General features: G+C 42.2%; 1 protein-coding gene across 2 annotated transcripts in view; it reads left to right on the top strand.

Moving 5' to 3' along the window:
* The window catches only part of SPOCK1 (SPARC (osteonectin), cwcv and kazal like domains proteoglycan 1), a 341,091-nt gene that overhangs the window by 262,111 nt on the left and 58,354 nt on the right, over window positions 1-20,626 (top strand). For both annotated transcript variants that reach the window (XM_075509673.1, XM_075509674.1), the window contains exon 6: window positions 11,677-11,791. In XM_075509673.1, the coding sequence (XP_075365788.1) occupies window positions 11,677-11,791 (115 nt within the window). The remainder of the gene's footprint in view (window positions 1-11,676; window positions 11,792-20,626) is intronic.

The raw sequence follows: 20,626 nt of genomic DNA on the forward strand, positions 1-20,626 counted from the left end.
CTATAAACAACAGACAAAAACTGTCTCTGAGATCTGAAAGTTTATGTGATACTGTACGTCTCGTACATCGGTAGCAAGGAATGAACACTGCTAGGGCCACATCATGGTCAGTGAAACTTGGGCAAACTTACTGTGAACTGCCTAATCTAATAGATTTGATGGGAAAGGAATGGGGTAACTATTCTGGAAAAGAGGAGTGACCTCCTGGAATTTATTATCAGTGATGTTATTTGGGAACAGAAGAACCCAGACTGACCTTCACCTCTCTCATGGAAAGACAAAGTTTGGTTAGAAGAGGATGACACACCGTTTGAAAGCCAAGCATGCATGCTGTAAAAGCTCCCATTTCCACTTCTACAGAGGCACTTCAGGACTTGGTCGTACGTTTGGCGTAGAACTGGTAGCACAGGTAAACTACTGAGCTTGGTAATAAGGAAGTATACGCTTCAGCTGCGCACTGCACCGCCGAGTTGTCAAGCAAGCCAGGGTGGTCCTTCAGTGTATCTGTATCCTTTTTTCCCCCACCATTTTTTACTCATTCTAGAAACAAAAATACAGTGAGTTTTAAGAAATCATTGCTACCAAGGATGTATGAGCTCAGAAGCCCAGACTACAGCACCTAGCCTCACCCTTGTTCTCTCAGTCTCTCTTGGAAGCTCCCCAGACCCTTGTGCCTGTGGGCTCTGAGATGTTTCCTCCTTCTCCCCAATACTTTTATAACACAGGCCCTGGGAAGCACAAAACTTCATGAGCATGATATACTAAGTGTTGCCCTGTTATTTGTGGCAAGGTTGCTAGAGAAGGAATAGGCAGCAGAGAACAATTCAATAGACAAATTCACCAGTGTTTCAAGAGGTGAAGCAGGTGTAGTAGCAACTTTTCTTCAACTTTTATTTGTAAAAATACATACATCAGAGAGAGGGTTAAACTGTACTTCTGAACTGTTCTCAGCCTGCATAGCCATAGCAGTCAGAGTCTTGTCCCTAATAACATACTGTCAGATGCATCAGACACCTCAGAGTAACTGCAAATACAGTACTAAATACGGGACCCTCACCTAATGCCAATACCCGATTCCTTTGTCGCAGATGGAGTGAGCGTGCCTTTCACTCATTAGAGAGAAGTAAAAATACAGTTTGTTGATACAGAATAGGGAGTTAACGAAGTTCAATGCAACAGTGTTTTAACAAGATTCGATGGCGAGGTACACTTGATTATTTACTGCATAGAGGACAGGGTCAAACAAAACTGTCAGGGAGACCCTCCCGTTGAGTCATGAGGTTCGGAAAAAGATCCCCTTGCTTTCTAAACTCCTTCTCAGGGAGGAGTCTAGGTGCGGCTAGATCCAGTCCTAGTCCCAGACTTGGTCAACGGTTTATATCTAAAGGATTATATATGTGCACAATCAATCCTTTATATCACTTAGCTAAGATTTCAAAGTTTAGCATGCTATTAGTCACTTACCAAGGATCTGTTGCGGCAAGGAATCTCTCAACCTCGAGGAGTAACCTTGAGAGGCGTCCCTGCTCAAGGGGAGATCCTGGCGGGCAGCCCGCTGCCGTGCAGGAGAGCTCCAAGGGCCCTTGGGCTGCTCACTATTTATGGGGGATAAGATGATTGACCCATAGTCATATTTGCATGCCGACCACGAGTTGTAGTTTCTTCGGTGGGTGCATTGCGCAATAGCCCTGGGCTATTGTGTTGTTATCTGTCTCCCAAACCCACTTTGAGCCGATGGTGACCAGATGCATCCATTACAATCACCACTGGTGATTATCACCTAAGCAGGGTTGCAGGAGGTAAAGGTCGGGGGCGGGGGAAGCACACCGTCACATCCTTGCTTTAGGCTCCTTACGTGCAACAGTTCTCCTACAGAAGGCATACGACTTTGCAATTTCTAGTTGAGGAGGAGCATTGGCTGAGAGATTTTGGGGATGCTAAGATATTGCCATCATACCAATTGCATAAAAGCCTGAAAGGAACATGCCTACCCTTTACAGTGATCACCAGATGCTGGGTTTTTGCCCAGGTATGGACAGATGGATATGAGAATGACTGAGTAGATGGAGCACTGCCTCGTCTGAAATCTAGATGGATACAGTTGCATGGCATAGCTAAATTGCTCTGTTTAAGATGTCATTGCCTGGGTGGAAACCCTGTGCTTGGGGATCTGAATGTCTTGGATTGCCTTCTCTCTGCCATATGTAGGCACTTGTTTAGCTGGTAACTGGAGTATCTGGATGTGCATGGAGCCACAGATCGTTACCTCTTGATTATGTTCACATTATGTGATGTGTCGTCTCCATGAGAGAAATTAAATTGCCTTTAGTAATTTGAAGCAAGTAAAAATGACAAATCATCGTTCTCATGTGATCAGTAAATGGCTACAGAACGAGAATGCATCTCAATTACATAGCAAGTACATTTCAAGCAGCATCGATTGTTCCAAATCTCCAATTGTTTTCCTGTGATTTTCTTTATTTTTAAACTAAGATGGCTTTGGTCTATTAAAAAAAAATTTAAGTAGCTTCTTTCCACTTTGAATAATGCTATTAGCTATGAACTCTCAGCTCATAATTATGAAGAGTTAGAATAGAGAATGATTTCATAGAGACAAAAGCAATATAGTGTATATAGAAAGGAAAGAAAACAAATGCAGTAGGAAAGTGATTTTTAAAGTCCACATTTTGGGATGTGGCAGACTAGTGTACTGGAAAGCAAAAACTCCCATGTGCAGCTAGAAAATGGTCATCATTAGTAAGCTATCATGCAAGTCCTGCAGGAAGAAAAAGGAGTAGACATTTAGCAACAGGAAATGCTTTTGTATGTAAGTATAGACTATGGGCTATAAGATACATTTTTACTTTTTCTAAAATAAGCCAGCATTGCTGCCTGCATTTGCATTTGGATTCTGATCCTGCAGATATTCCTGACTAGAGAATTAGCATCTCCGAAGACAGTTCATAGCAGTAATTACCAGGCGTAGCGCATGATTATGCCACGCAATGAAGCATCCTGCCGAGATCCCCAAGTTGGTGCCAACCTGCGGCGGCGAGTCCCTGCGCGCGGGAGGAGGCTCGGGTGCAGAGCTGCCTCTCTGGCTCTGCTGCCCGCGGGCCGGAGCCGCCCCTCGGGACGGGTGACTTGGCATCATCTCCTCGGTACCTCGGCTCCAGCATAAGCGGAGCACAAGGAACCAGCTGGCACAGCCCAGAGCGTGGGCGTGACTTGGGTACTCGAAAATGATCTGTAGAGTCACCAAAATCAAACCTCAGGCTGAAGCCCAGATTTCAGTCTAAGAATGTGACTCTGCTGGGGAGAAGACAAGTGTGTGCCTACCTTGTGGTAGCCGTTGCATGATAACTAACAGAGGCAGAATCAGAGGAGAGCAGGGCAGTTTGCAGGTTGAACACAGGCTGGTACTTTGTGTTAAATCTCAGGGAGAAGGAAGGATGGGTGTCTTTATTTTGTCTCTGCCATTCGTAGTGACAGAAGTGCTTTGTCTTACTTTGCCTTTTAACTTGTCTTGGTCTCTTCAGCCAGTGAAAGAAAAGTTGAAATCAGCATTGCACAAATGTTTCCACTTACAAATTGACTCTTCTGTGTCAAGTGCCAGCCCTGCTTGGCCCCTGCTGCTCCAATAAGCACCTGAATTTCTTACAAGATAATAAATCAACTGAGATATGCCCCTCACCCCGCCTTGGCCTGGGTGTTTCCAGAACTGGCATCTAAATTACTTGTAAAAACAAATTTAATTTCTATATGACATGGTAGATTTTGGTGTCTAGAACTATTTTCTTGTTTGTTCACAAAATAGCAACCGTTTGTTTCCATTGTTACATTGCATTAATGAACGGTCCCTTGAATGTCCTCCGCCTCCTGTATCCAGTGCTGTGACCATATATGCCGAATCATCTAGCTGATGCAATTAACTGCATTTTTTTAAAAATTCCTGCTTCACATTGACCTGATTTCCAGCTATTTCTCTGGGCAAATTGTTTTGTCTTAAAGCAGAATTTTGTCCTTCAGTGGTCCCCGCTCCTTTCCTCCCCCTTTTTCTCCTGGCTGTGGTGTGTAGGACTTGTACCCCACAGTCACAGACTCTCTTTTAAGGATCTCTCATGCACAAATTTGAAAGCAAGGAAGAGGAGTGGACTCTTCTTAGGAGCAGAGCTGACCATCTACTGACTCTCCTCACATAGGCAGTCAGGCTCTTTGTTTACTAAAACAACTCTCTAACTGATGAAAACAAGGAGCCCCTTCTGCTCTTCTCCTACTGAGAAGTCGAAACCTATTTTTAGAGAGGTGTGCACAGTTCTAATTATAGTGTGGAACCACAAAATATGCAATTAATGCCATCCTGAATCCCATGATAGCTGCCTCTTGCAACCTGCTCTTTTCTGGAGCCCGGGCCAGGAACTGATTGTCTCTTCCTTTTTGTCTCTGAACCTTTTGTCTTTCCAGTTGCTCTGGAGTTGGTAGTCACTTGTTTAAACTGATGCTGTAAGAGTCAAAAACATGTAACTTAATGGTTGCAGATGGCTGGGACCTAAGAAAAAAAAGCAGCTGAAAATTAAAAAAAAAAAAAAAAAAAAAAAAAGAAAAAAGTGTTATTACATTTTAAAATCTTAAAATTGACAAGCTTAATTTTAGGGACCTGAGCCGTGTGCTTGGAGCACCTGCGGTTGGCAATATTAATGATGTGACCTCCTGACTTAGATATTTAAAGATTGCCCGGGTCTCATGCTTTCCCTCCACTCCGCTCCGTGGTTAATTTTACCCTGAGGGCAAAGTCCTGCAGCTCTCCCTCATTAGAGCTGCAGGATTGCAGAGGGCAGAGCTGCGGAGTGTAGAGCAATTTGTGGTCCTCGGCGCTTGGCTGCATGAGACCTTTTGGCATTACTGCATTCAGCTGCGTAAATCCGTTCAGCCTGTTTAATATCAGTGCCTTGGAACCTGGGTCTCTTTCTTCTTGACCCCACACATGGAAGCTGTTCTCTTTTTTCTAGCAGATGATGAACCACTAGCCTGTTAGCTAAGTGTGCAATGAGAGACTTTCAAATATTTGTTGTTTACCTGAGATATAATGAAGTCCTTCATGTCATTTCTTGCAGAAATGGGAATTTCTGAGCCAATCAGCAATAGCATCTGCTTCAAGGCTACAGCTCACACACATTTTAAAAATGGCTCAATACGTATTTACACAATAAATTGTTGTGTTAATTAGAGTTTATTCCACCACTGGTATGCATGCATAACTCCTATTAATAGCAGCAGCAGCTATGTATTCTCATAAGGAGAACAGAGCTCCTAATTAGAACTCCAAGTTTTTAAGATATCTTTGTACAGCTTTTATTGCAAAGGTAAAGTGCTGTATGTTCGCCTGGTAGCTATTCTAATAGAAAACAAATCGCGTTTGGTTTTTTTTCCAGCCTCCCCTTTCTTTTTATTGCAATGACACGAGCCAGTCCCACCCGGGAGCAGAGCACGTGCAGGGCAGGAAGCCCTGCTGTAGGGAGCTTACCCTTCAAGCAGAAGGAACAGCAAGTGTGTGCCCAGAGGAATGAGGCGACTGTACTACCTAGCAGAACTGCCAGTCTGGCCGCAGCATAGCCACTTCCATCAACATAAAGCCTACCCCCGTGGTCGGCCCAGGGGACAGAGCTTGGTCCGTATTTTCAGTGAGGCACGGAGTCTCTTGCCCTGTCCCGGCGCAGCCCCTCTCCTTCGCCAGAGCCCAGGGCAGCGGGGCCTGGGCAAGGCTCTGGTTTGCAGAGCAGCAAAGAGGCAGCCGAACTGCGCGGCAGGGGGAGAAGTGCTAAGGGGCCACACGGCCCTGTCACGTAGCGTTTGAGACTTGTGTCAGGACCTTGCATTAGTGTCTGACTCTTTACAAACATGAATTCATACGGCTGATTTTGCTGTCTCCCAGCTGGGCAGTTGTTTTCGGGATTTCAGGTTTTACAGAACCTAAAAAGTTTGCAGAATTCCAATTAAAACTTTTTAATGTCCATGTTCAGGAGGATGCAATGGGCGTGCACCATACAACATTTCTTTTGGGATTTGAAGGAAAGGTACTGAACCTTTTTTTAATTGTACCACGTTTGGGGAGGAAAAAAAAAAAAAGTCTCTCGGACTGAGGGTGTTCCAAATATAGTAATTTTTTTCCATCTGATGAAAACTGGAAACTGGAGGCTTGTAAGGAAATACTGATAAAGAGTCCTAGCTAAGGAAGCACTGGCAAGCGCTGCTCTAAAGCATGTAAACAAACAACCCCTCTCAAAAGGGTGTCTGAATTCCAATGGATTCTAATTATCTGCTAAGACAGATAGGTAAGAAAAACTACTGATATAAAGAAAATCTGGACTAAAAAATATATATGTTGTAATTTCAGGAAGTTTTAGCTTTTGCCGGTGGCAGGTGCTGAGTAAAAGATAAGGTAGAAAATAATGAGCTTTTGTTATTTGTATCTGAAGTTTAGAAGAGACATATTGTGAGTGAACAAAAGATGCACCGTAAAACAAACACTGCACCGAAATAATTCTCAGTGGAAATGTAAAAAACTGCAGGGTGCGAAAGAAGATGCGGTGTCTTCCAGGCGAGAGCACTGTTCAACGACAGAGCTTTAGAGCCCCTGCTGTTAGTAAGATGTAATATTTCAGGTTTTTAACATATATTTTAATTAGCATACTATAAAAATTAACCTTCTATTCCAATCTTCAGTCTTTTGAGAGAGAGACTTCCTGGTAGTTTGTCTTCGTCATGTACGTTGTCTGCTAATTCCTATGTACTCCCACCAACAAAAATATGCTTCTCTCCTTTTTAATTCACATTTCAATTAATGACAGAAGCAATAAAAGTTTGGAAGCTAACGTTTTCTCCTTCGTCAGCATAACGACAAGAAATTTTAGATGATAGATTTCATATTACAAATTTCATGCATTAAGACCAAATCAGGGTCTCAGAGAGCCTCCCCTCTGCTGAATCCTCGATACAACGTGCTCTGCTCCTCGTCCCCTTGCATGGTGTTTGTTATCGAGCCTGTGCGACGTGCTCCGGTTGTCTGTCCTCTCTGTGGCCCTACGAGCAGGAGCAACGTTAGGCACGTAGTGTGTCCCAGGCCATCGGGGGCATCTGCAGCGGGTTCTCAGTTACATCTGCATTCCCAATGACGGGTGCTGTCAGGGCTAGGATCCGACAGTATTTACCCTATACATCGTAATTAGAATCACAATGAAGAAATGCACAGCTATGTCATTACTGAGTGAGCTGCCAGTCTTCATCCCAGCACGCGTAGTTAATGCATCAGATAGCGTCAGTGTGCGCTAAGCCCATCTCTGCTGTTGGGAGCATTTATTGCTGCAGTGTTCCTGGCTGCTCTCCTCCGCTGGCAGGGGAGTGTTAGCCGATCTCAGCAGGGACCGGCTGGGTATCCGCTGGTGGAAGGAGTAGTTTCCTAAGCTGCTGTCTCACCCGTGGCCAACTGGCTGCCAGAGGGAGTTTCAGCTCAGCAGAAGGGCACGGAGGTGCACATCACTCGATACCAGCCGGGAGGCAGCTCATCTGGCTGCTCCGTACCGATGCTCCCCATGGCCAGCAGCCGCCTGCGTGCCGGAGCGCTGCTGTCCCGTTTCACCCCACTGCTGCCTTACTTGGCTGCATTTGAAGCAAATACGCGAGTTCCTTCTGTCAGGAAGCAAAGCTCTTCAAGGCATTAATGCAGTCTGGAGGCTGTACTAAGCTGTCCACGTAGACGTTCGTTAGTCAAATATACACCCTTGTGTAAAAGATCACAGTAACTTACTCAGCAATGTTACTTATGTGCCGGTTACATCAAAACCTGGCTGCCAAAAGTTGAAAGCCAGTATAAAGACAGAGATACGCTGTTTTATTACATCATTAAAAATATACCTAGATTCTACTCTAGCAGGGACTACAGGCTGGAGAATGACAGACAAGAATAAAATAGCTGGGAATAAATTTTATGTAGCTATTTTCTTTCTCCCTCAAATGTGAATGCTTATGCAAAACACATTGCTGTAGATTCACTGACAATAAAGAGGGAATCGTTATACGAGTAGTGGGTTCTCAGGGGAACACTTTAGCCAAAACACGCTCTGCAATAATTTCCCACATCTTAGTTGAATAAATTAATTTATGAATTTTCCATGAATATGTTCAACCGTTTCTCCCCTCATATATTTTATTGATCTCCATATACATTTAGCAACAAATAACAGAGCTGCTTTTCCATTTGCAGTAAAATAGTTTAGAGATGTTTATGTGGGCCTTGGGGTTCATAGTAAACAAACGCAGTTCAAACACCAGGGAGGTAGCAGAGAAACGTGAAGCTTGGCAGGACCCAGGGAGTTCTACTAGCAGAAAAGCTCAGCAGAGAGTCAAGGCATATCCAGTCATACCACCGGTGAGATGGGTCCCCTGAAATCAGAGGGACCAGCCCCAGACTGTGGGACTGCTCCCAGTGAGTCCTGTGGAACATCACTGCAAGGAGCTTCATGGCTCATGTCTGCAAAAACTGTAATGTCCTTTTGGTGTGAAAGACTGATAGGTTGTATCGTTCCCTCGTTTAATGTGTTTTGTCCTGTACTGTGTATCTTCTTGTTTTCATGTGAGAAGGAGATGAGAATGGCAAAAGGAAGGAGGACATTTGGATTTTCTCCACAAAAATAGAAATGCAGTGTCCATGGTCTGGAGAAAGCCAGCAGGCTCCTTCTAGACTGTAGATCCAGTGGCAGAGTAGTCCAAAAACTTCATAAACTTCGTTATTGCTCCACAAGACATCTTCTGTGGCCACTCTGCCTCAGAATATAACTTAGTTTGGCTTAGGCAATGTCATTAAATCCAAAGTTGAGCTACTCGTGTAGGTTATTACAGTGAGTAAGCACACCATCCCATGAAAAGTATGATATCTCCATGTTTTTCTTTAGGGAAGGGAAAAACAGTTACATACAGTGATTAGGAGTTGAAAAGTAATCAGTGTTATCCTAATTTAATATTTAAAGTGATGGAGTTCTTTCATCTTCCTCCCCCAACACTGAGCTGCCACCCCAGTTCTATAAGTATACAAACTACCATCCCAAACAAGTATGGTGGGAATGTAATGTGGTTAATCATCGGTGTAAATTTACTCATGCGACTGCACCATTGTGATCTTCAAGTTTCTCTCTCCTCCTTGCCCTGCGCGCTCAGATGATAGAGACAGCCCTTTTTAAGCAGTTTCTTTTTAGGTTTACGTTGAGCTTTTTGGTTGCCGTTTTTATCAATCATAAGGAGAGCTGAGGAAAAACTTGCCTTGCTATTTCCGAGTGTAAAGCTCTTTCTTTCTTAACTGCGCATAATAACGGTCTTGCAATAGGCCTTACCATCTTAAAGGTGGTATTTGAAGTATAATTGCTAATGCTTAGATACATAATTTACATTTATTATGCATAATAAAATATGTAACTAATTGATGTTCTGTAAGGGATTAAATGATCAGCTCCAGCTGCAGGAAGAAGATTTATGCCTGTGTTCTCAATAACATATTGACTATCAGAATATGCTGCAGAAAGAGTCGTTGCCTTCAGGACTGTGCGCTCAGAGGATGTTCTCCTTTCTCCTGTTCTCCTCTCCTTCTGATGTGCTTTCTCTTGTGTTTGTGTTCTGTCCAAACAGCATAGATTAAGCAAGTGTATTTATGGAGCAAACAGATGAAAAATAAGTACTTATATTCCCTTCAGTTTTGCAAGAAATTAGTGTAAATCGCAACCTAAGCTTTCACGTGTTTGTGTGTGGCCGTGCATTTTCAAAATTGGAAGGGCAGAACATCACACAGAGCACGCAACCACCAGGGTGCATTGAAGTTCAGAATGGCCAGGAGATAATGTCAACAGAATAGGATGTAGGCACAGGATATGGTCTCCTGCTGCTAGATTAAAGCCTGGGCAAAGATGAGCCCTTTTAACAAACGCAAACAGAGGTAAAGCCAAGATATTTGCAGTAATTTCAAAGCAGGAGGCATTTATCTTGTAACAACATCCTGTTCTGTTCTCTTGGCTTCCACTGTACCAAAATAACAGAAGATGATGCTGTGATTTTCGTCGGTGGCTGTGGCTGTGGCTGTATGAGCTCCAGTTGCCCACTGCATCCTCATTGGGTAACACGGTGGTCTTACACTATGTGTCCTTCGGCCTTCAAAAAAGCTGCACGTTTCAAAACATGTTGTGTCACATTGTGTAAGCATGCTGGCCTACTTTTAAACGAAAAAGAATTAATCTATAATAAAATTCGGACTTAGCAAAGGGATTTTACAGCCCAACATTTCCCGTTGCCCCTGGCAGGAGGCAGTCTCTGCAGGGAGGAGCGCCGGCCTCAGCGCTGCCGGCAAAACTCCCCCTTGCGTTAAAAGCCCTCAGATTCTGATCTGGTAAAATCAGTGCTTGAGGAAGATAAAAAATGGGATTGAATTCACTTCATTAGGTATCAAGCCAAAGAGAACGCCTCGCACGTTTTTGCTCCTGCTTCTGCGTGCTGTTTTCTTTTACTTCGTTTTATCAGCACATTAGTCCAGTCTCCAGGAGGCATGCTGCTGGGCACAGGCTGGGGAAAATATCCTTGGGGCAGTAACTGCAGAGAGGACAACTGCACAGGCACAAAGCTCTTAGAGGAAAGTCAGCACTAAAATATATGTAATGCAAACAACGAAGGCTATGAATAGTCAGTATGTTATAAATCAGGGCTTTTTAACTAGCACGCTTTTGCAATATTAATTCTCCTGAGTTGTCTCATTCGTCCAATGCTGCGCACGTCCTGCTGTCCTAAATGGTTTGAATGTGGTGATTGTCAAGAGGTGCTGTAAATCCTGTTTGCTGAGGTTTTAGGGAAGGGAAAGAAACAAGTAACAATATGTAGATACGAGGAACTATACTGTACTGCTCATAGTTTAATCTTCACTCTTCAGTTTTATGATTTTGTATTTCTGGAGTTGATTGCATGATGAATGGCTATTTTTAGGGATGGTGCTGTTAACTGTTAAGGCAATTTTTAGTTATTGGTGGAAGTCATTTAGAGTTTCCTCCTCGTTGAGAGAAGCTGACGTGTTGAAGGACCAGTCTCATCATCTGCTGAGCCGATTTCTTTCAGTTCTCACTATTGTGAGGGTTGGTGTCTCTTCATGGGTGTTATTCAGACCAAGCCCGTTGCTTGCAGTGGAAGTTGAGAGCTCCCAGCTCCTCAAAAGACCAAACTGATAAATCAGTAGCAGTAACAGGTGATAGATGGCATGGTTTCACACCCGAAACATAGCATTGCAGCATAGGAAACACGTGGGATTCCGGAGGTTTGTATTTTCTTCCCAGCTTTGCCACTGATCTCTTAGGTGACCTGGAAGAAATTGTTTCAACTGTCTATGCTGCAGATTCCATATATTTAAGCAGGGAATAATAACAACACTTTACGAGGCACATTTAGAAGTGCCGTGCAAAACTCTGCATAGGAAGTAGCTATTATTGTTGTTATCTGTAATAATAAAAACAATGGCATTTTCAGTAGCGACTGAAGTTTTGCAATCTGTCCAATGCCATTACTGCTAAATGCAATTTCTCATTTAATCCACAGCTGCTGCTTTTATATCTTGTCCTAATTCAAAACGTATTCTTGCTTTTTTTATGGTTCTAGTGCAAGTTGGAGTTTCATGCGTGTACTTCTGGCAAAACCATCACAGCTCGATGCGAAGGGCCGTGCCCCTGCCTTCCAGGACCTGAAAGTTCAAAACACAAGACAGAGAAGACTGGTGAGTTGAGCTGTAAATGGAATTATAGTAGATTAATTGCTTCCTGCTATGTTCTCAGAAAAATGTAAGAAAGATATTTCTTAACTAGTAGATTTGATATATAACACTTTCTGAGAAAAAGCTAAGGTACAAGTAATCCTTTTCTAAACACGTAGTGCTTTCCAACATCTTAACTGCTGCAAAACTAACACCCACTTGATAGCGTCTCATAGGAAAACTGAGTTCTGGCTAATGATTCTCATTTTTTAATGAAAATATTTTGAATGAAGATATTGAATCATCATAAAAGAAGATAGAAAAGAAAAAAAAATACTACTTGATGGTTCGTTACTTCATAAGTAAAAAAAAATAATCAGTAGCCTGTGTGTTTACCAAAAAGTCATTTGAAGTCACACATATATATTACATGGGATCTGCATTATCATTTGTATCTTTATTGTTATTAACGTTATCATTAGAAGTCAAGTAAATATATATATGTATCTGTATTTATATATGAAACTGTTGCAACCACAAACTCCTCGCAAATAATGTTATATAAAACCGAAGGCTGAAGTCACAGCCCGAATGCCATTTTCCCTGCCAGCTCTCCAGCGAGCTCTCTGGTTAGGTCTGTAAGCCCAGTGAGCTAATTCACTCCCCGGGTCTTTTCCAAGGAAGTAAGCACAAGCTGTCTCAGAGTGACCTCATCCAAAGGGAGCTAGTTCTTGCAGAAGAGACTGACTAAAAGCAAAACTCCAGCAGGAGGGCAAGTGCCACAGCCAGGTTCTGTCTAAGAGTTTCCACCCTGTTATGGGGAAAGCCCTTTGGAAGGGGAAAGAGTTGTTGCTTCTGGCCGTGATTTCCTGATATGAGTGCAGATCACAGAATCACAGAATCGTATAGGTTGGAAAAGACTTTTAAGATCATCAAGTCCAACCGTAAACCTAACACTACCAAGCCCACCACTACACCATGTCCCTAAGCACCTCATCCAAACGCCTTTTAAATACCTCCAGGGATGGCGACTCAACCACTTCCCTGGGCAGCCTGTTCCAATGCTTGACAACCCTTTCAGTGAAGTAAAATTTCCTCATATCCAGTCTAAACCTCCCCTGGCGCAACTTGAGGCCATTTCCTCTCGTCCTGTGGCTTGTTACCTGGGAGAAGAGACCGACCCCCACCTCTCTACACCCTCCTTTCAGGCAGTTGTAGAGAGCGATAAGGTCTCCCCTCAGCCTCCTTTTCTCCAGGCTAAACAACCCCAGCTCCCTCAGCCGCTCCCCATCAGCCTTGTGCTCCAGACCCTTCCCCAGCTCCGTTGCCCTTCTCTGGACTCGCTCCAGCCCCTCAATGTCTCTCTTGTAGTGGGGGGCCCAACATTGAACACAGGATTCCAGGTGCGGCCTCACCAGTGCCGAGTACAGGGGCACGATCACTGCCCTACTCCTGCTGGCCACGCTGGTGCTGATACATGCGTGTTGTGCTGGTGAGAGCACCTGTGGCAAAGTGAAGACTAGCCTGTGTTTAAGTACGGCGTTGTCTCCCCTCTCTTAGGAGGAGCGCTACGAGGGTTAACTCCCTGACGGCTGCTGGGCTCCCGTCTGTATTAGTAGCTCACAGAGCCAACACGGTGACTTACGCAGGGTTTGCTCTGTCACGTTAAGCAGCGAAAGGTGTTTATTTGCCTTGTGCACCACATGGAAAAGATGAAGCTTTGACGACGGTCTGTTTGACCCAAAATACTTGAGAACCTCTCTTCATTCCGCCCCGCTCTGGACACATTCCAACTGTAGCAGATGCAGAAAGAGGAAAAAAAGTTTAAACGCCTCCTTTGGTTAGTTCAGGCCCTGTCGCTTTAGCTGAAAACACTGCTGAGCCTGTGCTGGTGGTCCGCACGCTGTAGCCTCTAGCACAGCACCAGTTTTCACATGAAGCCTCCATCTGCTTTCTTGAACAAGCAGTGATTCTTGAAAATTCAGGTTTATTCCATTTTTTTGCAAATCACAGACTTTTTTCTGCATAGCTGTCAAACTTAGATGAAGTATTTTAGATGGCAAGTTTCTGAAATCAATATATAACTGTAATATTGCTTTATGTGGCTTGAATCTTTCGGTCAAAGAATACCCACTGATAAATTGCCATATTCATATTTTCTATTTCTTGTAGTCAGGCACAAACGTATACTTTTCTTCTCATAAGCTGCTCCCTATATGCCCTCTTTGTTGCCCTTATCAGAAAGAGTATCAGATTAATAAATCTTCAGTGACATTTTGAGCTTACAATTTCATTCACACAAGAGAAAAAAGATTCTAATAACCCTTATCTTGATAAATGCAATTTGACAGGGTATATGTATTCTGAAACCCCGGCTTTTGTTTTGCTTGACTCAAAACTTTAACTCCAGCCAACAAAGCATTAATTTAATGGATTGGCTGATCTGAGGAGCAACTTTCCTGAAGGGTTTTTCAAGAGGCCAAACTTGAGCTAACAGTACTCCTGCCATTGCCCTGGTGACAAGCATATTCAATGCCTCAATTCTGCCATCTTCAGTGGGGCATAAGGAGAGATCTCTGTCCCGTCACCCTGGAAATAAGGGAGATCATTGCCAGGTGTGTATGGAAACACTGAAAACACTGAAGTCACTCGTCATCTCCTGCGTCAAGTGTATGCAAAGAAACTGCTCATGAGCCTGATGATAGGGTCATAAGCAGGACACTTGTACAGACATGGGAGTGATTGTGCGTGTGCATATATATGTATATGCGAAAAAATAAGAGCAGTATAATATTTTGCTTTTATCAGTGTCTGCTTCTTTCTGGGGTTAGGTGCTGAAATCTCACGTTTGCCAGAATTTGGCCCTCAATGGTCTGACGCAGTTTTGGGGGCACAGCCACAGTGCGGGCAGTGCCTGCTGCTGGGCATTTGCCTGTGCCTCTCTGAGCAATGTCCAGCTCCTTGGGGGCAAAGAGATCTTGCTCCAGGAGTAAACAAATAAGGATGGTATATCCATGGGATTCATAAATTTGAATTAAAGTTTATACAGTGCTTTTTAGCAACAGTTGCTGTATCCCCATATTTTGGGGCAACAGGCAAGCAGCTTCCCTCCTAAACTCTCATGAGCTCCAAAAATAAGCCAGTAGCAAGTCCAGTGTTGGCGGTGCAGTGTCAGTCACAGCACTTGGCTTTTCTTTCTAGATGCTGGCTTTGCTCACCTGCAACCAATCCATTTGTGGATCTTCCGTGCACGTTCAGCAAGCGAAATAGCAGCAGCTTCTGGCCTCATGTTTACGAATTTAGGGATCCAACCACTCTGTTAGGGAGCAAACCTCCATGGACTTCATTAGAGAAATGCCCACAAAAGGCTTTGGTATTGAGACTCAAATAATCAGTAACAAAGGAGCTTTCTAACTTGATTTATCTTAAATTTTCTTCTGGATCTTTGAACATGCCAGGAAGGTGTCAGTTAAAGACGTCCTTTAACTCACCTCCTTGATCTCCTTTCTTCAGACATTGTCTCTTCAGCTGACCCCCTGAGTGCAATGGAGTCTCAGACTGAGTATTTCAGAGTTTGTCAGTCTTTTAACGAAGAGCTCCCAGGAGTTTCCATGAGAAAACACAAGTAAATTCTATACACCTATATTCTATAAAGTAAATTCTATATACTTATATTCTATAAAGTATAAATTTTACCCAGGTGCAATTTTAGCAGCATCTGAAGAGGGATTCGGTACCATGTGTGTCTGCCCTTTACAGCCTGGAAGCCGGCCAGCTTTCCTCGGGTTTATGGGAGAATGATGAATTCTAATTGCTGACCACAAAACATTGCTATAGCACTGCCTTTCATAAGATTACCTTATTTGCTCAACAAGTAGTGTCACCTGGCTTTGGAGAAATGAGCCCTGAATAGTAGCTGAGGTGACATGTGTGAGACGTCCAAGGCAATCACATGGCAGAGCGTGGCCGTCCCCTGAAGCCTGGTCACAGCAGCACTCGAGTGATCTCCCCTTCATCAAACCTCCAGACGTCTCAGTCTGGAGCTTCTGACTAGCGTTTTGGTTGCTTGGTGCCTTAGTGCTTTCTCTAGTCTTCACACAAATTTGTTTTATTTTCCTCATATAGTACCATAGTATCATTAATACGGCTGAATTGCTATAAAATGAGTCGTTTGATTTCTCATATAAAAATCTGTATAAAAGAATTGTGTAGACAGTTGGGACTCTGTTTCTGCTCCTTCTTTAGTTGCCAGGTTTGTGAAATCCATTCAAATACAGCATAATCTTAAGTAGAAAATGATAGAGAGCTAAACCTCATGCCTCGTACAGACATGTCAGTGGAAAAATACTAAGGAGAATTACAGTGCAAATGCTTCCAGCAAAATGGAAATGCAGCTCTTAGAGCCTACCGCATAAACTTTTTTATGCCTATTATACAACAAGGTTAAATGTATGTGGTTGTGAACTTCCAATTTGAAGACAGTTTGCATTAATCTTTATGCATTCATTCAATCATATTCAAATATTATTCCATAATAAATTACTTTCAGAAATTAAAAATGTAAAGGAACATTTAATTTCCAGACTACTGTAATTCTAAATGTCGTGACCTTTTTTTATACGCTTGTGAATAAAATTGGCAGCAGCATCAAAGAAAAGCAATCTAAGGCTATGTGCTTAGAGGTGACAATTGACTGCAGTGTCTGAGTCATATTCCTTCCTCCTCCCTGGACTCCTACGAAAACATCTCTGCTTTGAGGATGAAAATTAAGACTAATAATCATGTTAAAAATTGGAATTCTTCTCATAGCACTAACTGGTATTACAGAGACGTTAATAAAATAACACAAATGCTAGCAAAAGAAAACTACACCAGAGTTATTATCTTTAATGGCAAATAACAACAGTATAATCTTTCTACCATGAAGTTAAATCTTTGAAGAGACAGCAGGATCGTGTTCTTCGTTTTCTTAAATGGAATTTTGAGTCAGAGTCTGAGAGGTAGAAAACAGGACTCCGTGAGGGTACTAATGGAGGGTTTCGGAAAAGAAGACAAGCCCTAATGCTTTTCCTCTTTTCTTTTTGAGGCCCATTTAGAGTCTTTTGGTTTATCAAAACACTTGACGTGCTTCATTATTCACAGCAGTATCCCAGCTTTACAACATGCTTCCATGATAGCCGCTGATTTTCAACTCGGCTACCCAGAGACAAGGGTTGAGCTGTAATCTGCCCTGAGTTTAGCTGCCCTTTCAGAGCGTATGTCCCCCTTTATCTAGTACTATAAAATGAATAAGGCTATAATTTCAACAAAAGAAAAGGGCTGGTAACTGACTTTTAGTGGCACCTAAGTGACAGAAGTTATTGAAGACACAGAGTCCGGTCTGCTGGTGGTTTTCAGGTACCTCTTCCCAAAAGCTCTGCAATATTAACTAGAGTTTTCATCAAGCGTAACTTATTTTGACACTAGCTGTGAAGCGTCTAAAACCCCTCCATAAACAAAGGACTTCAGACGAGAAACAACCAGTTTTAGTTCTTCAGAACCTACTGGCAAGGGAAGAAATTTTCCCTTGCATGTGCAGTGCATCCTATCAAAAAGACAACAGTGTGCAATGATTGGGGCATCTCTTGGCAAATGTGAATTTGTAGTTGCAATAAGGTGGGTGGGTCTGTTGGCTTCCCCCATACCTGTGTGGCTCCTGTTTGTTACATGTGTTAGCGGTGTAGTAGCTCAGGCAGGATGGTAAATGTTTAACAGCATGTCAGGGCTCTTTCTGACCGTGCCTTCTTTTTGTGTTTTCTAAGAAGCTGAGTGCTATACTCCCGACTAGTCTTCATTTGTTGCCATCGGGGTTGCAGAGCCACTGGAGCATGAACAGATAGAGTAATTCAAAGTAGGTTTATCCCTATCTGTGCATTGTGTCTTTTTGACCTTGCAGAAATGCCCAAGGCAACTTCTAAGAAAATGCTATTATCTTGGTAAGGGAAATGTAAGGTCAATAAGCAGAAGAAAATACATTCAATTATACTGAGTGTTGTTTAAATTTCTAAAGGGAACCAAGAGAACATCTTTAAGTTACAGGAATAGGTCTTGGCAAGCTCGATCAAGAATGTACCTTGTTTAGGGTATAGTTTAGGATACGAATTGAGGCATTTACCTACCAGCCCTATTGGGCGTGGTGGAGGAGAAGGCCTAATGTTCCATTCCTTTATAAAAGGAGCACTCAGTGCATGAAGTTCATTCGGAGAAATCAGTCTTGTTTCCCAAATGAGTTGTATCACTTCTTGTGCCTGGAATGACTGACAACTAAAAGAATTTAAAGTCTTGGAACCAAGTCTTTCTTTGAAATCCACTTTCAGCAAATATTTCAGTTTCAAATTGCTATTCACGAGTTTTCATGACTGCAGAGTACATAATTTTAAAGTTTATGAAGATGAAGTATAAGTCATGAACATGGTTGAGTTGAGATTGGTTCCTGGGTTTGATTTGCCAGGAAATTTTTCCTTTTATGGCTTTAGCTTCAAAAAAAGACTTCTTCTGACACTGAATTTCCAGGTAGATTTTTAAATGACCTATTTGAGTCTCAAACGCTGGGAAAGGTAAAACAAAAACATTCTAAAATTAAGGTTACTGAGAGTTTCAAAGCTTTATTATATCTCATTAAAACTAGGAGGGGTTTTTTCCCTGCTTTACAGAGGAGAAATTATGTTTGTTCAAGCCAAAGAGTAACTTCCAGTGCAGGGCAGCTATAAGGACGTGGAACACAGTGATGTGTGTTCCAGATACTGGCATGCTCCTTCTCTGGACTTCATCAGTGAAGAGTAGGATTATTAGTTCTCAACTATGCAGGGCCTGATATTTTTGCTCCAAAAATGAGAGCATGTTAATTGATTGATATACAAATGCTAGTTTTTCCTGATACTTCTTTATATTCCTACACCCCATCATTCTGACATCTTCTCCTATGTCTGTGAAGGAGACGTGTTTTATCAAGACTCATGTGCAGAGCTAGCCTTGGAATAGCTCCGGAAGGATCCATTAAATGCAAGTCCTTTTACTGTAGCTCAGAAAGATGGGGATGCCCCTACAAGAGCTTTCATTGAGAGGCCACTGGGCCCAACCCTCTGCTGAAGGAAATGTTGGTGTGATTGCGTGGTCGATACTTAACCACGTCCACAAACTACCGAGGATTTCTTAGCAAAGGTTGGTGGTCGTAACTTACTACCTGGGTAGGAAGTCCTCCGTGCGCTTAGTACATATAAGGCTCTTTCTGGTCCGTTTTGAAAATCTGATCATCCTGAAGCATTTACAACCAAGAAATAGATGTTGCTGAATGGGGAACATTAAAACTGCTGCTATTTATATCACTTACATTCCCATCAAATCGTACATCTTCTTTGCGTTGATTTCCAGGCTAGCTACATATAGTGAGGTGATCAATAGTAGTTACTGGTCCCCGTCAAATTCAGTGAAACATCTTTAATCAATGTAATTTAACCTCAAAAACATCCATAATTTTTGTAATGACTTTGCTGTATTGCAGAAGTGAGGTGGAAGGAATTTCCATGGCGTACAATTAACAAGTCATCATGCAGAACAGTTTCAGGTACTGCAAAACCCTTGCAGATAAATCACTTGCAGAATCTTCTAGATTTTTGTTAGCAAATTAGGACAGATCTTGCAAGGCCTTATGATAAGCAGCTATCACACTTCAAAAGTATGGTACTTCCCCGAAGAAGGCAAGGTGTCTTGAATCATGTAGATCAACTCAGAAGCCAGATTATTTTGTAAGGCTTCCTTTTAAATACATTTAATGAAAGCAACAAGAATGTGGAAGGAAAAGGCACAGTATAACCTTGTATGCAAAATGTTGCCCCGTTCTGTCTCAAAATCAGCTGATATATCTACTTTGAGGTGGAAAGGATTGCCAGCTTTCAGAGGGGTTGCACGCATCAGGATGCACTGTGAAGACCTCATGTAATGGTCTTCGCTCTCAGTTTATGCAGCTTTTTTTGAGGGAAAGTTAAGGCTTGGTATCTACATTCCAAAGTTAGCAAAAAACTATTCGAAAAAAAGAAAGAAAAGAATGCAGAAAGTAGCTGTCAATAAACAAAAGACATTAGTCATGCCAGGAAGAGAAATGGGAGAAAGGTATTGCACATAGTTAGATTTAAAGTAGACACAAAACTATGATTTTGAACCTATGCATTTTTCTAGGTCCTAGCAAAATATTCTTGATTTTTTGAGAAGCTGCACTTTTTCCTATAGTGATAGCTGAACATATGCATTTCTTGACTGTTTTCATTGTTTGAAATTCAAAAGAAAAGTAAATTACTTAATTAACGATTCAAAAACCAATTTGTGCTGTGAGTTGAGTCTTGTCACTGCGAACACTTGTACTCAGGAGTTACTGTTGAGTAAGTAGGTCCATTGTCTTTGGTGAATGAGGTAATCTGACTACATTTAAGGATATCCATATTTATAAGACAAGACCTTTAGCTATTTATAGAATTCATGTGGTATTTTTCCTGTTCGCAGCTACAACTGCCTGTGTATAATTTGCCAAAATATAATATGAATTGTAAATTTTACAACTGACAAAACAATTCTAAATTTCTTTTTCACAAATATGTGAGCATCATATTTTAGGATGTAGGTGTGAACAGTCATAATGGCTCAATGGTTCAAGGGCTCAAACCTTCACAAAGAAAGAATATAAAGAGATTGCAAACATCGTATCAAAAATCACTTTCCAGTTTGAGCAAATAATATTGGATTTATCACCACCATTCATTCTGCACATCCTGAGGTTTTGAATTATATGTGCAAAGTATTTATACAACAGAAATGAAATGCATATTT

The sequence above is a fragment of the Mycteria americana genome, chromosome 8 (assembly GCF_035582795.1).
Source record: "Mycteria americana isolate JAX WOST 10 ecotype Jacksonville Zoo and Gardens chromosome 8, USCA_MyAme_1.0, whole genome shotgun sequence".
Lineage (NCBI taxonomy): Eukaryota > Metazoa > Chordata > Aves > Ciconiiformes > Ciconiidae > Mycteria > Mycteria americana.